The following is a 19,492-nucleotide window of genomic DNA, read 5'->3' as shown; positions in this document are numbered from 1 at the left end:
GAGTACAGTCTATAATGATGAAGCTTTTTTCCCCTTATATTAACTCTTAATGACATCTGAGTACAGTCTATAATGATGAAGCTTTTCCCCCCTTATATTAACTCTTAATGACATCTGAGTACAGTCTATAATGATGAAGCTTCCCCCCCCCCTTATATTAACTCTTAATGACATCTGAGTACAGTCTATAATGATGAAGCTTTTCCCCCCCTTATATTAACTCTTAATGACATCTGAGTACAGTCTATAATGATGAAGCTTTCCCCCCTTATATTAACTCTTAATGACATCTGAGTACAGTCTATAATGATGAAGCTTTCCCCCCTTATATTAACTCTTAATGACATCTGAGTACAGTCTATAATGATGAAGCTTTCCCCCCCCCCCTTATATTAACTCTTAATGACATCTGAGTACAGTCTATAATGATGAAGCTTTTCCCCCCTTATATTAACTCTTAATGACATCTGATTACAGTCTATAATGATGAAGCTTTTCCCCCCTTATATTAACTCTTAATGACATCTGAGTACAATCTATAATGATATTTTTTAAGAAGCATGTTGTATGCCTAACAGATTTAATTCACATTTACTTTGGTCTTAATTGTGACTTGACTTAGCTATCCTCGACTCTGGTTTGGTTTATGTCCACAATATTTTGGTTCAGTCTATGGTTAAATTGAGAATTAAAACGGCCAGGGAAGCGTCAAAGAGACAACACCTTCACCAAAAAGCAAAAAACAGATACAGTGTAGTGTTTAAATTTGTGAAACATCAATATCCTTTTAAACTTAGCTTTGAAAACTCATTCAGGACCTTTTCCCCCCATTTTCTATATTTATACTACATGACTTATAGATAGACAGTCTTTCTTTTGCATTCTGTATCTAAATATATAGACTGTGGTTAAAGATTGAAACTGAATAAATTTGTCTAAGCTTCAAGGACTATTACATAACCTGGATTAATTTTTAAAAAAATTCTTCATCAAATCTAGTCATCTATGCAAAATTAAGATTTTCAAAGAATAGTTTTTGTATCTCCTGCGACGAAAATCAAAGAAAGCGTTAAGTTGGCTCCAGAAATGTTTTCTGTGAAAGGCTTTATATTTCAGAGGGAAGAAGACTTCATACCTTATGTATATAGTTACCTTATGATACAAACTGTTGGTCTGTCATGTGTTTCATTGGTCAATGTTCAGTTTCTGTAGTTAGGACCTCTTCAAGATACATGATAAAATGCAAATACTGTGGATTCATTATTATAATTTTCGTGGATTTTGTGGGTACACAAAATTTTATGTTCTATAATTAACAAATTTTCTTTAGGCTTGTATGCAGACCTCAGCAGGACCATGAAATTAGATATCCATGAACATTCAAGTTTTCTTTTATCCACGAAAATTGGTACCCACGAAAATAAACGAATCCCCAGTAGATTAATTATATTTGATAAAGGTAATGACTGTAAAATGTACCAAAAATATATAACTTTGACCCCATTTTCTTCATTCATTGGTTAATAATTGTTTAGTTATCCTTTATTAGTCTGTTTTCTATACAAACCAACTATATTTGGTGCATAAAATGATTGTCATGATTGTAGAATGTAAACCCTTGTCGTGCGGGGGCAGTAATATTACAGCCGTACCCAGACCACCGTTATTTTGGCATCAATGGCGCTCCATACATTTAGAGGTCATAGATTTGCCATTTAATTCGTAGTGTATGCACATTTCCTCAATCTAACACTATTGATTGTCATGTTTCTCACTTTTAATATTCATTTTGAGCTCAAATACGAACTTCAAAATTTGATATCTGACAAAATTGGTTTTTTTTGGAGGGGTGGGCTTACCTTTAAGGTCTGAAACACGGAGTTCAGAGGACTGAAACCTTGACAAATACTGTTAACCTAAAGGCACATAACGACTGATCGTGTTTATCATAAAAAAAACGCTGAGGAAACGACTACTTCCGGTTGCAAGTCCAGTTAAAGTTCAAAATAAGAAAAAATCGGAAATTTTGTGAACTTTGGTGCAAATGACCTTCTTTACTATGATGAATCCAGATCAGTTTCACTGCGACCTAACAACTGTTGTGATAAAAGTGTTCACTGGTGTCCATTCTACATGTAAACTACAGATGGATTCATCTATTAGCACTCTATTGGACTTACAGGATGAGGAAAAGAACGAAAAAACGTCAAAATTGACGCTTTTTGCACCTGAGAACCAACTTTGGGGCAAATTCCCGTCCACCCTGACCACCCCACCTCGTGATCCCTTATCTTAGATTTATTGCAATCAGTATGCATCAGCATCAGGGTACAGCACATTTGCATATCATTTGCATAATTTTGCAAATACTTGAAATTTAGACAATTTCTGAAAACAACTCAGCATGGGTTAAATTACATTTTTGTCTGGTATGTTTTATTTCACCTTGTTTTATTGGTTCATGTTAAATTTGCATGGTTTAGTCTGTTTGTAAGATATGTAAAACTATATTTGATGCACAAAATGATTGATTGTATGTTGTTCATGTCTGTCTGACCTTAATCATCTGTCCTTGTTCTAATTTTCATAGTTCATTGGTTAATGTCAAGTTTTCCTGGTCTGTTTTTTTTATGCAGTTAAGCTGCATTATGCGAGCACCCTAGATTTGTGTTCTACCCAATAAAGGCTGAAATACTTGCCATTGTTATTACCTAGCTCGCTACTATGTTATATATAACTAATTGAACACTTTTTTAATACTTTTTATTCTGGATTACAAAAAATATGACCAGAAAAACCTTAAATGATCGTCGATTTATCCAAAAGTTTTGAAGTTACACATAGGAAGTAGTGCTTATTAAGAATCCTTGTGTAGTTCATTATGACTTGTGCTTTTAGCTAAGATGTCAAAGAACAATTGTATGAACTATTTAATCGCCGAAAATCTCTTAAGACAAGTAGTTTAATTTCCCAAATGGCAAAAGTCGTAGGGATATTGTTTGTCATCAATACGTAGTACAACTACGTCAGTAGTCTATTATATAAGAGTTCAACTGTTCATGCTGTTGGCGGCAATTTCAAATTAGAAAAAAGAAATTTTCGTAGCTTTTCAATTTGGAGGCATGTGTGTAAATTAGAGGTGGTCCGAGGTACTCGACCTTCCACTTTTGTTTATTTTTATCATTATTATTTATGACAGCGATATTCATTTTGTTCAACCGCTAGCTTTATACAGAAAATCGCCGACAAATATTGTAGAAATTCGAGTAAAATCGTATCTGATTGACAAAAACAACATTGTAAACACATAACAATGGCGGCCGTGAAGACAAAATTTTACAATATCGGACACGATTCCGGAAGCGGATAAGGATAATTCCGGGTTTGGCGATCAATTACTAAATAAATCAAAGCAGGTGAAAAAATAAATCGAGCTCCCCATCCCTAAACCATATGAGGGGCAGATCCAGGATTTTAGGTTAGGAAGGGCGCAAACTTAAATTTTCGCCGAACAGAGCGAGGCTAAAAAAATTTGAGGTAAAATTATCAGAATATTCTTTATTAAGCTGAGAACAACCCATGCTTTGCAAATTTAAGGGGGTGCAACCATATATATTCATGTTTGTGACAATATGAAAAATCAAATGAAATATAGAAAGAGTCGCTGGGGGGTCACCCCACCCTTCCTGTTTTCGAATTTAAAAATGGTCCAGATCCCCACCCCTTAACCATATATATTCATGTATGGGACAATATAACAAATCAGATGAAATATAGGGGAGTCCCTTGGGTCACCCCACCCCCTCCTGTTTGAGAATTTGAAACCCGTTAAGATCGCCACCCCTTAACCATATATTCATGTACGGGACAATATAACAATTCAAATGAAAGATAGGGGAGTCCCTGAGGTCACTGTACACCCTCCTGTTTGAGAACTTGGAAATGGTCAAAATCCTTATCCCTACACCATATATACTCATGTATGGGACAATATAACAAATCAAATAAAATATAGGGGAAGTCCCTGTGGTCACCCCAACCCTCCTGTTTGAGAACTTGGAAACGGTTGAGATCCCCACACCAAAACAATATATATTCATGTATGGGCCAAACTATAACTAATTAAATGAAATATAGATGGAGTCCCCGGGGTCACCCTACCCCTCCTGTTTGAGAACTTGGAAACCAATGAGATCCCCACCCCTAAACCATATATATTCATGCGTGGGACAATATAACAAATAAAATGAAATGTAGGGGAAGTCCCTAGGGTCACCCTATCCCCAGTGGCGGATCCAGAAATTTTCGTAAGTGGGGGCCCACTGACTGACCTAAGAGGGGGCCCGCTCCAGTCACGCTTCAATGATTCCCTACATAAGCAACCATTTTTTTCCCCTGCCCCCTAAATCCTCTGCCTACCCCTACCTGTTTGAGAACTTGAAAACCGTTGAGATCTCCACCCCTAAATTATATATATTCATATGTATAGGACAAAATAACAAATCATTTACGTTTACTATGGGCAGGTCAGTCAGACCTCACCTTTGATCCCTGTTGTAGTGAACATTTGTCTGATTCATGTCTCATAACTTTTGTACTATAGAACAAAAACTCAGTTTTCTTTCCAGGGAAACCAGTCCGTTCATACAATTACATGTTCATACTAAGTCAACTTGAACTTCTAGCAATCAAATAAAACCAAGGTTAACTACCAAGTAGAACAACTGCAATCATTGGGAACTTGTACCACTGCAGACTCACCATAAAAAAATATACATTGATATATGCATTGCTTTTGAAACCTTGATAACATATAAATTATTTGCCTTAATAAATAAATCATTACATAAACATGAATGGACTATATATGAATGTTTAATGTTGAGGCAACATTGCCACAGTTTTTATAATTACGATTGCCTTGGTTTTTGGTTAACTGCCTTCAGCGCTTACAGCGCTTTGATTTTAAATACTATGTATAAGCAATATTATAGTGAGGTAAAAAAAAATTGTTGTATGGTTTGTTTGTAAGATGTATATATGTATACAGACTGGTAGGGTTTATCTTTATTTAACCTTGACCTCATTCTTCACATTGAGTATTGGAAAATGTTAAGTGTATACTTGTTGTAAAACCTATATCTTTAACACTCAATCTTGGTAAGTTAAAAGACTGCAGAGACTTTTCAGTGGAACCCATTTTTTGTTTGTTAATTTCGTAAAAAAACAAAATTTAAGAATTTTTAGGGAGAAAAAAACAATTGAAAGTTTTGTATTACATGTACTGGCTAATATATGTCTGCCAACATTACATATATATTTACTATATTTTGGAAATAGAATACCGGTACATATAAAAAAAAATATTTTTTATGGTTTGTTACAACAGAACAAAAAATAATGTTTAAATTCATTTGGACCTTCAAAATTGCAAATAAGTGTAAATTAAATAACACCATGAACATACAGTCATAAATGCTACTTAAACATTCGTCATATATGTAATTGAAGGCATAAAAAGTGTTAAGTTTTTTTTCCTGAATGACAGATTATAAAAACATTAAAAACATACTATTAAAAACTACTGACGCAAAAAAATTGACTTGTCAAAGTTGAAACAATTAACCTACATTGACATGTATGACTTGACACAGAAATGTATTGCTCACTTGTACCTTAATAGCACTTAGGTAAACTCTTTACGCTACATTATAATCCTCAGACTTTTTTAGGAGTGTATATATACATTAGTTCTGACCTTGACCTGTTCAAAATATTGGTTAATTATTGGTGTTTAACTGCGTTGTTAGCAAAAAATATAATATTTTCCAGGTAAACTTTACATATAAATACAGATATGATTATTGAGTTATAAATCACCTACTCATATGTGTATAAAAGAATTAATGAATGCAAAATGTTTGCGTCTTTTGAAAATCAATACAGAGCATTTTTAAATATGGAAGTCATGACGAACTTAAGATTCCTGGCATTCTATTTATAGATATAAGATCAATATTATTTTTTCAGTATAATTCTGTCAAGCTGTCTGTCATGACTTTCATTGCTATGTGATTAGGTGCTAGATCTATAATGTTTCTTAATTAACAAAAATGCTAAGAGGATTGTCTGAATGATAATTATATTTTCTCCTACAAGAATGTAATCAATTTGTAAATTGATTGTCAAAAATAATGCATTTTTGAAGTAATAATCATCATTTATGCTTTCATTTGAAGCAAAGAAGAAGGAGACAAACTGTTGGAAAAACAACAGCAGGAACTTGAAGAATATTCTATTACAGCAGGTGAAAACGAAGGAGTGGGAATTCAAAGCTGTAAAGATTTAAAGGTTAGACAACTAAGCATTGATGTCAGAGCTGATGAAAATAAAACACCTGAAACTGATAAATCAAAGGTGCAAATGTGTGACAAATTAAATATTTTATTGGAAAATATTGTGAACAAAAATTCTTATTCATTTGGATGTGAGACGTTAAGCAGGAAGTTTGATTCTGTGGAAGATACAGTGTCGTCATCGCCATATGTGTGTAGTAATGTCGAAGTAAATCCAATGAAAAGATCTCTACCCCTGGATTTCAATAATGAAAATAGTAATATCTTGCATGAGATAGAGGCTGATTCTATTGGTACGAGTTCCAGACAAAAAGAAGAATTATTACTCAAAAATGAAGTAAGTGCCAACATTAATTTTACATCGTTTCTAAACAATATGGATATGTCAAAATCTCCTCCATTTCATGGACATAGTTTTCAAAACTGTGACAGTAAATTTATTCCGAAGAGAAAATTCCACTTAAATCATGTACCGGTAAATGGTGATGCAGAAATGTTAGCAAGGTCATCATACGGATCACCTCATAAAAATAATGGTTGCAACACAAAGACTTCATTCGGAAACTCATTTGGCAATAATCATTTACCGAATTTGAATACATTTCATCCATATCATAGGGACATGTTAGCCACAAAAGCATTCCAAGGAACAAACGATTGTGTTCGATCATTTCAAAACGACATACAGTTGCAGCAATTTCATTCCCAAATGATGCCATTATCATTTCCACATACACTCAACGTAGGAAGTACGCACCAGTCGGCAGGATTGACGTCTTCAAATCGAGTATATTCTTCCAATATGTATCCAATTCCTGATTATTCTAGTGGTAATGTCAGTACTTCATTGACTGGTCCACAATCATACGACAGAGTAATTAATGAATTACCGCCAACAGGCAATAGACCTCCCTTTGGTCATGAACTTAACAGGGGACCACAGAAAAACTACGGGTATCCATATTTTGGGGTAGAGTCTACGGTGAACGAATCACAGTCACAGGGCTATGGTTTATTTGACAAGGAAAGTAGCAGGAACAATTCTATTTCCAAAACTAACGTGACAAATGTTGACGAGGAGTCATTTGATAAGTTTCCATATGATCCAACATTATTTGGAAATAAACCTATCAGGGTAACAGATTATTTAGAATTGGAAGAGGGTAATTCGTACCATAATTTTGGTAGTCATCCAGGATTCCCACAAGATAAACTCAAATATACAAATTTAGATGCTCATGCTCAACAAAGAGTCAATGACTGCTCTTCAGATGAAGACGCTAGGTTGTCAAGAAAATGTAATGTTCCTGGTAGATGGAGTGATGACTCTGATAATTCATGTGAGTATTTACTGTAAATTCTGTATTATTTTCAAAGTACATGTGAAGAAGAAAAACAAGTTTTGCAAACAAAAAAAAATGATAGCATTATTTGTAAAAAGCACTTTCAGAAATCACAATAACTTGTTTTATTTTTCCATTGTTTGTTCAACAATTATAATGATAAATGCTGACACAAATTGTCATAAATTCACAGTATTTATAGTAGTGAAGTTGTTTTAATTATTAAATTAATTAAATTGTATCATCAACACTTCTTATGACAAAAAGGTATGAAAAGACACTTTATTGACCTTTTGAAAAGAATATTCAATTACTACTTGAAACGTTAAAAGACGATTAAATCAGAGAACTATGTACAGCTTTTCTTAAAACTAAATATCGTAGAAAACCAGACACTGTCATGACTGTATAGGGTTATGCCTTTGCTATAGGACGCCTTTAATTATAACATCTTTAACATAAATATATATACAATAAGACATACATTAATACATCAAGTTTCACCATACACAAGTAGATACGAAAAGAGAATGTTACATAAATGATTATATGGCCTGGGAGGGTGGGGAATAGTATACCAAACTTAATTTGTCCTTACTGTCTCGTAACAAATGTTGCATTGGTCAAGTGCGCCTTAAATTTTCTTTATATGCTGACTGCCAAAATCATCTGTGCAGAAAGGAATTCAATTGATATTACCCTTTCTCATATAAATATTGAAAGACATAGGAACATAGGAATGTAAATAAATGTAATTGTTATATATATAGTTATTATAAATTCAAATTATCTATTGTATATTTGCATTCAAATTTTCAGGAAAAGCTACAAAAACTAAATATAATTAGTGATATTTTGAAATGTTTTTATTGATTCTTAGAGATGAGCAAAAATATATCCCAAAAAAATTTATGATGTTTATAAGATAGTCTTCTCAAAGGTGCAATGGACGGTCCTTTTTCTTTATAGGCTGTTTTTAATAGTTGCATTTACTGAAAGCTACATATATGGGCATACATATATGTAACCTAGCTTCATATTTGTGTTAAGGGCCTACTGCTGAAACATTTCAAATGTTAAATAGTCAGTAGTTATATTTCTGTGTCATTTGATCTCTTGTGAAGAGTTGCCTCATTGGCAAGCATACCACATCTTTGTTTTTTTATATCATGTATATAAGTGACAAATAGAATATGTTAGTTTAATTATGACCTGGTATTTGACATCATTATCATATTACCTATGACGTTTCTGCACTCAAATTTTATTATTCATATAAAAGATTTATAATTAGTTAATACATTTCAGTGTTTTCCCCTAGACATTTATTGAGCTCACCCAGATTTAAAAAGATAATGCGCAATATTGTATGATTGAGAGATGAAAGTATATATAGGCCACACAATTAAAATAACCTAGAGGTAGAATCTAAACAATGAAAACTATTTCTATATGTTTACCAGCTACCAGCTTCTTGGGTAACTCTGATAAGATATAGAAAGAATTTTATAAAAAAAAAAAAAAAAAGCCATTTGACAAATTATGGCTCAATTTATTCATCCCCCTTTTTACATGTAATAGCAGTCTTATATTAGCTGATGAAATTGAATTTCCTTAAACCCAACTTGAGGATATACCACTAAGTCTAAAATGAGCGATAAATTTACATATTTCCATACATTGACCTATAGTCTTGATAGTTATTTTTTATGTCATTAATAGGTCTCTGATAGAAAGTGACTTCTCGTTGCATATGCAATTATAACATACTTTATTTATTTGAAGATGTAACTAATATTTATTTATATAACAATATATAAGTATGAACTTGAAGATGATTGTTTTTTTTTTTTTTATAAGTTGAATGATCTACCCTTAATTTTCTCCAAAAGTTAACTTTAATAACAACAAAGTAAGTATTTTTACAACCCCATAATTATCAAGTTTTTGGAGGTCAAAACATACCTGAAAAAAAAATGTTAGTTTGCTAATTATTTTTAATTAAAGTCAAACCAGTTTTATCTCAAAAAACTATAAACAAAGAAATCTAGCTGTTGTGCACATATTTCATGTATATTTCATTGTAAGTAACTTTATATGTAGCATACTGTTATGACTGCAATTAGGCCTTAAAATATTGGTCCCTGCATGGTGCGCACGTGCGGAAGCTTGTACTAATGAGTAATATTTTGGAAGATAGCTGACATTTTTAAGAAGATTTTCATTGTCCATAAAATTTATAATTTTATGAATAGTTATAAGACAACTGATTGGTTTGCTTGGACTTTTTTTTAATTTGAATTCATGTTATAATGAAGCATGAAAATTTGGATGAAATCGGTGAACTTCAATTTGACACCTAACGCCCCTTCAAGACAAGAAGGAAAATTTAGGCATAACATGTATACTACATGTACTTAAAGAGATACTACAAGTACGACTGTATGATAATGATTGTCATCTATACCAGACAAAACATGACAGATATCATTTTAAAGTTTTTAATTAATTTAAATATTCATCATCTATGGCAACAAATTGAAATCAACCAAAAACATTTGATGTTAATTGACAGTTTTACATATCAAAAGATCTGTTTTATTATAAAAAGTTTGTTTCACAAACTAAAATTAATTTGTGTTATTTTTTTTTTCCACAAGTAAACGTTAAAATTTGCATGAATATAATTATATAATTCATGTTGTGTTACAGCAGATCAGGTGGTAGAGTGTTTCCCATTAAGCCATACTAATGTATTGATGAAACTATGAACGCAAAATTCTGAGTGAATGTGTTGCCTATAAACATACAGAAATTGTTTTCATCAAAAGAAAATAACAAAAATACAGAACTCAGAGGAAATATCAAATCAGAAAGTCTTTTATCATAAACTAGACCAATATGTTCTGCCTAAACTGATTAAAGAATATAAGCTATATAAGATAAAACGACATTTATACAAAGTTTCACTTATTATAAATAATAGATATGTACCAACTTTTTGTGTTGAATGCTGACCAAATTTACTGACTGCATGCTGACTGTGATATTTTGTGTTTTGATAGGTAAAGTAAAGGTACAGAGTCCTACCGTTGATTCAGTTACAAGTCCAAGTGATTCAAAAAAGGTAAGAACAAACAAAAAATATAGTGAAATGTAGAGAAACATTATTAAAGTCTACATTGTTATACTGAGCAATTATTATAACTGAACAAGTTATAGGGCCAAGATCATCATGGGTTTCTTAGTTTTGTTATAAGTTACTATCAAATCAATTACAAATGATAAAACATGAAGCTATTATTTCCTTGGAAAGACATTTACTTCCAAAAACCAAAACCACAAGCATTATTTACATACATGTAAGTGAACTACCACCTAATTTGATTGCAGGAGGATCACAGTTTAATTGCAAGATCATTATTTGCACACAGGGTTGGATGTTGAATTTCACTGCATGTATTCTACAATCTCATGTACCAGTACTACTAAAAATGAGTAAAAATGAAATTGGCAATCGGCTAATTTTGTAACTGAAAAGGGGTTTGAGTTATCATGGTTATTGTACAAAGTTTTGACTTTAAAATTGGACTACAGATCAAAATTGACTATGGGCTTTTCCAATTTTTCACTCTATTTGGTTTGAAACGTCACATTATAATATTGACAGCTGTTACACAAAATGGTTTGCACTCTACTGGTATTCAGTCTTCTTATGATCAATGTTTGTTACAGATCAGGAGACTGTGTAATGTCTTTTAAATATATACATGTATCGCGATCACCATCCATCATTACTTCATCTGCATGGGCCTATATCAAAAAACTTAACTCCATGCTGTTAGTACAAAATTTGTGCTCAAAACACCAAAGGCAGTATTTTGATTGGTTTAAATCTGAATCTTGAGTATAATATGGGTATGACTCCAAATATGTTTATGGCTGCAATAAAGGCCTGATATAACTCTTCTGAAAAATGTATGCATTACTACCATGACTAAAGTCAGATCAATCTGATAATGTAGACAAAAGATATCAAGTCCAAGTTTGTATGGATTTATCTTTCTTAACACAAATGCCAACATAATACCTACATGCTAAAGGAATAAACTTTTAAACTTTTGCCTAAAACATGTAAAATGAACTCATGAGGAAAAGTTTTGTATCTGCTACAAAATGTTATGACTTAATTATAAGGATGTACTTAGGTGAGGTTAGGTAAAAATTAAGAAATTAAAGTTGATACTATAAGCTGGTAGAGCATCAATTAAGGATAAAGATAAGCTAAAAATATTGATAGGTCATGGACCTCCTTTTCAAGATATTTCAAATTTAAGATATGGCGGGAAAAGGCTGACTCGGACTTTTACTTCATATTTGCATTGATATTATTTGGGTCTCAAACAAAAGAAAGAAAATCAAGAATCTTCTAAAATTTTGGTAAATGACTTTTCATGAGCTATTTAGTCTTATATGAAAAAATAAATGGGTGTTACGGGGCAAAATATTTTACATTGTATTGTATGGAAAAACACCAAGGAGTTTGAACATTTGACACAAAATCCAAAACCTTACCTAAGTACATCCTTAAGTGCAAATAGGTAGAGTTCTTTTAAGTACAAGGCACAAAAAAATAATGTATGTAATAATATAACTGAATTTGTTACACCTATTCAAAGAATTTAAGCTTTACGTAAAGGCTATTTAGGGAAGACCATGACTAAAATAATTGAAGGTTATCTGTTGTTTAGTTGTTACATATATTCAAAAAATTTAGCCTTATGAAACGGCTATGTATTTTTAGCCTTATGTATTTAGCCTTATGTAAAGGCTTCTTACAATCAAAAGGTTGGTAAAGGGTTATTTTTGTGCAACATGTTTTGCCCTTTTTATTTCACCTGCAGTCGTAAAAAGGGTTCGTTATTCACCGTGTTTCGTGAAATTGGTAAAAAGATCAACGTGCAGGAAATTTTAATTGTTCGTTCATCATCAAATGACAATTTTATTTCGCGTTCTTTCGTGCAAATACCCCCCTTTACGTCCCTCTGTTTAGGGAAGACCGCTCATGATTTAGTGAAGGTTATTTGTTGTTGTTAACATGCTAAGTGTCTAGAAGCGTTTGGTAAAAAGTTGTCTCATTTCCTATTTTATTATTATAGATTAAAAATCTTCTTTATACATAGATCACTGACATCACAAGGTGTCATGTTAAACCAATTAATCATCAACTTGATCTTTTTGCAATCAATTTATTTTGATTACAATAAAGTCTTAACTTATATTCATATGACGTACAGCATTACTGTCAAATGTACCCTGTGTTAACTCTTGTGTTTCCTTCTTAAATTAATATACAGGTAGAATTCTTCTTTTTGTCAAGCCTGCGACTTTTGTAGCAGAAACGAGACATATAGCGAGCCTACATTCCATCGACAGTGGCGGCAGCTGCAGTAGTGTCCACAAATTTTCACTCTACGATAAAAGTTTTATAAATTTTAATAACTTTCTTAAACCATCATTGATTTCTACCAAACTTGGACAGAGCTTAGCTAGTTTATAATCATTAGATAGTGTATCCAGAAGTAAGTTTTTTTTTTTTTTAAATCTGAATTTTACTTTAAAATGGACTTAATTTTTCTGCCAGTTAAACATTATATGCACTCTGTGGTTAAAGTTTTAAAAATTTAAATAACTTTCTTAAACTATCCTTGATTTCTACCAAACTTGGACAGAAGCATGTTTATGATCAAAAGCTAGTATATATATATATATATATATATATATATATATATATATATATATATATATATAGATATATATATGTATATTAAGATCAATTTTGTTACATCTTGTGATCAATTTTATTTGGCAATCGCCAATGGCAGTCAGCAGGGTTAAAGAACATCAGTTGTTCAACCTGTTAGTCAAATGCGTTTTGTTTACATTCAGACCTATGATTTCGTTGGATAAAAACTGACGTGTGCATGTAAAACAAATTTCGTTGTAGAAGGGTCTAAATACAGCAAAACAACATTTTCCAAAAGACCAAAACAGTGAAGAAGTATATTTAAACAAAACGCATTTGACTAACAGGTCGAACAACAGATGTTCTTTAACCCTACATACTGCCATTGGCGATTGCCAAATAAAATTGATCACAAGATGTAACAAAATGGATCTTAATATAAATTTAATACTAAACAGAAAACAATTAACTTCTGTTATGCCACAAACATAAGGTGTAAATATTTTTTTGTACACCAGATCCAGATTTTGACAATAAATGTCTCTTCAGTGATGTTAGAGATCGAAAAGGTATTTGGAAGGCCATATAAAATGTACCTTCATTTTTGGGATACGATTAATTGCTTTCAAGCAATCTGTAGACTTATACCAGTGGCTCAGGTCAATGCCCTCACGTCAATCGTTTTATTCTAAACACTAAGAAATTCTTATGATTGTCTTGCTTTCAAAGGTAAAAACAAACAAAGGGATTGAACTTAAACAACTTTCCTATCATGTTCTTTTCATAATCTTCATATTTGATATTTCCCTTGACTTATATGCCTGTTTTTAACAAGAAGGAAAATCAAAACTGAGCAGTTTTTATATTTAGTGTTTTTATAAATTTAGAAACACGTCAGAGGGAATTCCCAAATTTTGATAAAAATGCGAGAGTTCTCTGAATTCCGATAAATCTATTTCTGTTGTATATAAGATCTGAAGTGGACTTTTTCTTATATATGTCACCATTATGAAACTGATATTTGATATTGTACTTCCATAAAGAAATAGAGAACCATCTAGGTCGTTTAATTAACATGTAATATACGTTCTTGGTTTTTTTAGGTAATTATGCGCATGCGTATAGTTTACTTTACTTCAAGGGGTATTAGATTTAATGGTTGCTCTGGATTCCCCACTCAATTCATTAATTTAAAACTCATGGGATCCTTTCTATGTATGTCTGCTATTGAGGGTTATTGTTGTTGTATAATTTTAAATCATATTCATCATTTAAATTAAAACAAATGTATAATATGTAGAGACAACAACATCTGGGTTACCGCAAGGTGATAGTTTTATTGAGTCGACATGTTTCGCCGCTAATGCGGCGTCATCAGGACAAAATTACAGAGTTTACATGTTCATAAAGTGTATAAAATGCGGTTGTATTAATTATGACGTAAAAGAATAAAAGTGAAAGTGAAAATGTAAAATAGTGTTCATAATGTAGCAAGAATAAAAGTTAAGTTTCTGGTGGTAATATTGTAGAAATGATGGAAGTGGCTCATAAAATGTCAGTTCATTTCCAAATTGGACAACACCCCATTGGCCATCCCGTACCAATTCAACTGGCTTCGCTCCGAGGGAGGTACTGCTTCCATTGAATTAGTAAAAGGTGAAGTGTATGATCGCCGCAATTCTGGGAATGGTAAATCTTGGTAGATGTGTTCGAGGTATTGTAGGTGGTTCTGGCTGCGATGAAACATGTCGACTCAATAAAACTATCACCTTGCGGTAACCCAGATGTTGTTGTCTCTACATATTATATTTCCATGAGGTTTTAAAACAACCGCAGCATACTTCGGTATCCATCTTGGTTACTCTACCAGCTTTTCTGTTAGAAGGTGTTGGTTCACTCGTCACATAAAACAAATGTAGTCCACATCGTAGAAGTATTACTGCAACACCCCTTCAGGCGAAAGGGAGTCTTCCATATTATCGTTTCGAGTCGTCTCGCTTCCGAAAGTTACTTTCGTCAATTCTCAGAGATCAAAATAGTCGAGAAAAATTAACCCATTCTGTCGATAAACATCTTATTATATTGAAAACAATCGCAATTTAAACCGAGGAATGTGTACGGAAAGGAGTCATGACCACTGACCCAAGGGAAATTAAATATTTAAAGAGTTGGGAATGGGGTTCCTCTTAGAATTAACGTAGGAAAATAGGTGATAAGATACGAAGTGAAATACCTTCTCTCACTCTGAGTCTCGATGACTGCTGTGGAAAGTAAACTTGGAATTGAAAGTACGAAAATAAAACCCAAAAGGCCTAAGTTACATTGTTCATACACTTGTATCTGGGATTGGCTAAGCCTATTAGTATTATGCAACTATTCAGATTACGTAAATTACATTTTACAGGTGCAGTTGAATTAGTTTTGAAAATAATATTATCCAGCTACATGTATACATGTGTCAATGAAAACAATGGCAATCGTATCCCTCAGAGCAATCTGCTCTTTGATTAGATAGACTCTTGAATTTTAAGAGTCAATATAGGATGAACGGATCATATAAACCGGAAGGGAAAATATGATACAAGCCCAAACGAAAAAATATAAACGAGTCTGAATTGAAAACTACGTTCAAACCTATTATTGCGTTAGATAAAAACTGCAATTTTTATACGTGTGCATGTAAAACAAATTTTGTTGTAATAGGGTCTAAATACAGCACAAACAACACATATATACATATATATGTAGAAGAACATTTGGTAAAAAAAAAAAAAAATCCCTTTTATTATTAATATAGATTTATTGGACCAGGACTCAAATTAACTCCCAGTTAACTGTAATAATAACATACAGTCTGCAATTAAAGTTTTAAAAACGATTATGAAATTCATAAACCATCCCGAATGTTTTACCAAACTTTGACAGAAGCTAGCTTCTTACAATCAAAAGGTAGTATCAATAGGGAAATTTTTAATAATTTTTTCCTATTTTTGTTGAGCCTGCGACTTACAGTAAAAGGAGGGCAAGACACTGTGTTCAATTGAACCCTTACAATTTTTTTCAAATGACATTAAAAAAAAAAAAAGAACTTTATATTTCCCAAGATGGCTGTCAGAATAACACTGTTGATATCATAGATAACATAACCATTTTTCAAAAACATTTCAATCAAAATATGTTATGCAAACCATGTGCTACTAAAGCATCTTGCGCTCATTGATTTTCCACAATCATCTAGCTTTCAGCAAGTATCATGCAGTTGAAAAATTTGGCAGCATTCTAAAGCATTGAGCAATTAATCATCTTGAAATACAATCTTGAGATGTTTGCATGCAGTTTAACCTGGTCTGTATGTACCTATCCTAAGTTTGGAGTCTGTAATGCAGTGGTTGTCTTTGTTTGTTTTTCTTTCATTATTTTGTACTAATATTAGACAGTTAGTTTGCTCATTGTTTTACATTTTGTCATTTTTTGGGACCTTTGATAGCTGGCTATGTGATATGAGCTTTGCTCATTGTTGAAGACCATACAGTGACCTGTATAGTTGTTAATTTCTGTGTCATTTGGTCTCATGTAGAGTCTCATTTGCAATCATATATATATATACCACATCTTCTTATTTTTACATTGCGCAAGGTTGTAACAAGCAAACTTCAAATATGCAGTTTACAGTTGAATTTGTTTTGAAAATGACCAAATGACCAGAGCCATGTGGAATTCCTCCAAAGTTAAGTGATAGACATGTTATCACTGTACTTGGACTGATGACCTGATGACCTTAGTATTCTGAATAAAACTGACCAATAACTGATACACATTCTTGTAAATTATGTGCTAATTTGGAAAATGTGTTCAACTTTTGTTGGAAATTCCAAATTGACATGTTCTGACAGCATATCAATTAATTTCTTACACTTTTCAAAAAAATTACCATAAATGAACAATAAATCACATCCCACATGCTATAGGAAAGGTAATGCTATTGGAATGATTTAATGAATGTATTGCTTTCATAATATAATAACTAAGTATCATATTTTGAAGATGGAATCCCAACTCATTTTTGGTACAGTTTAATCTGTCAGGGCCAGAATTTCGGTTTTAAAACAAAAAATAACTAAACCAGGTTACTAATTTTAAAATATAGGGGGTTTAACTCTATATAATTTAAATAATGAACAAGTAATTCTGGTGATCTTGTTTGGGTCACATTTTTTTAATGTCAAATATATCAATGGGATGCAATTTTATAGAGGTTTAAATATATATATCAATGGGTAGAATTATTTATATTTCAATTTCCCATTCATTTTCTGTGAAAATGGGACTGTAAAAACTATGTTCTGATCTCTTTATATGAATCACACCCCCCATGGGTATTAATTTACTTATGAACTATATATATATATATGAATGCATGGTTGGAAATTTTTGCATAAATCCATATATGAATTGGAAGTGTTTTTTCAAACCACAGCCATTCTTCTGTACCAAAATTAGGTTGAGACTCCCTAGTGATTTTGAGTAAACCTACATGGCATAATTTTTGTCGAGCCTGCAACTTTTGTTGCAGAAAGCTCGACATAGGGATAGGGATCCGGCGGTGGCGGCGGCGGCGGCGGCGGTGTTAGCTAACTTCTTAAAAGCTTTATATTTTAGAAGGTGGAAGACCTGGATGCTTCATATTTTGTATATAGATGCCTCATGTTAGGAAGTTTCCGTCAGTCACATGTCCAATGTCCTTGACCTCATTTTCATGGTTCAGTGACCACTTGAAAAAAAAGTTCAGATTTTTTGTAATGTTGAATTCTCTCTTATTATAAGTAATAGGATAACTATATTTGATATGTGCGTACCTTGAAAGGTCCTCATGTCTGTCAGACAGTTTTCACTTCACCTCGACCTCATTTCATGGATCAGTGAACAAGGTTAAGTTTTGGTGGTCAAGTCCATATCTCAGATACTACAAGCAATAGGGCTAATATATTCGGTGTATGGAAGGACTGTAAGGTGTACATGTCCAACTGGCAGGTGTCATCTGACCTTGACCTCTATTTCATGGTTCAGTGGTTATAGTTAAATTTTTGTGTTTTGGTCTGTTTTTCTCATACTATATGCAATAGGTCTACTATATTTGTTGTATGGAATGATTGTAAGGTGTACCTATCTAGCGGGCAGATGTCATGTGACCTTGACCTCATTTTCATGGTTCAGTGACCACTTGAAAAAAAAGTTCAAATTTTTTGTAATGTTGAATTCTCTCTTATTATAAGTAATAGGATAACTATATTTGATATGTGTGTACCTTGCAAGGTCCTTGTGTCTGTCAGACAGTTTTCACTTGACCTCGACCTCATTTCATGGATCAGTGAACAAGGTTAAGTTTTGGTGGTCAAGTCCATATCTCAGATACTATAAGCAATAGGGCTAGTATATTCGGTGTATGGAAGGACTGTAAGGTGTACATGTCCAACTGGCAGGTGTCATCTGACCTTGACCTCATTTTCATGGTTCAGTGGTTATAGTTAAATTTTTGTGTTTTGGTCTGTTTTTCTCATACCATATGCAATAGGTCTACTATATTTGTTGTATGGAATGATTGTTAAGTGTACATGCCTAGCGGGCAGATGTCATGTGACCTTGACCTCATTTTCATGGTTCAGTGGTCAAAGTTAAGTTTTTGAGTTTTGGTCTTTTTATCTAATGCTATATGCCATAGGTCAACTATATTTGATGTATGGAAATATTTTATGATCTTTATGTCAGTCGAGCCGGTTTTATTTAACCGTGACCTCATTTTCACAGTTCATTGCACAGTGTTAAGTTTTTGTCAAGCCTGCAACTTTTGTTGCAGAAAGCTCGACATAGGGATAGTGATCCGGCGGCTGCGGCTACGGCGGCGGCGGAGGCGGCGTTAGCTAACTTCTTAAAGTCTTTATATTTTAGAAGGTGGAAGACCTGGATGCTTCATACTTTGTATATAGATGCCTCATGTTACGAAGTTTCCGTCAGTCACATGTCCAATGTCCTTGACCTCATTTTCATGG

The 19,492-nt window shown here is 32.8% G+C and overlaps 1 protein-coding gene across 1 annotated transcript in view; it reads left to right on the top strand.

The window, feature by feature from the left end:
* Positions 1–19,492, top strand: part of LOC143085278 (uncharacterized) — a 97,820-nt gene that overhangs the window by 61,080 nt on the left and 17,248 nt on the right. The window contains exons 10-11 of the mRNA XM_076261538.1: positions 6,240–7,696; positions 10,765–10,826. Of these exons, the coding sequence (XP_076117653.1) occupies positions 6,240–7,696; positions 10,765–10,826 (1,519 nt within the window). The remainder of the gene's footprint in view (positions 1–6,239; positions 7,697–10,764; positions 10,827–19,492) is intronic.

The sequence above is a fragment of the Mytilus galloprovincialis genome, chromosome 8 (genome assembly GCF_965363235.1).
Source record: "Mytilus galloprovincialis chromosome 8, xbMytGall1.hap1.1, whole genome shotgun sequence".
NCBI lineage: Eukaryota > Metazoa > Mollusca > Bivalvia > Mytilida > Mytilidae > Mytilus > Mytilus galloprovincialis.
The sequence above is the reverse complement of the archived record's forward strand: the minus strand, read 5'-3'. Positions and strand labels throughout refer to the sequence as shown.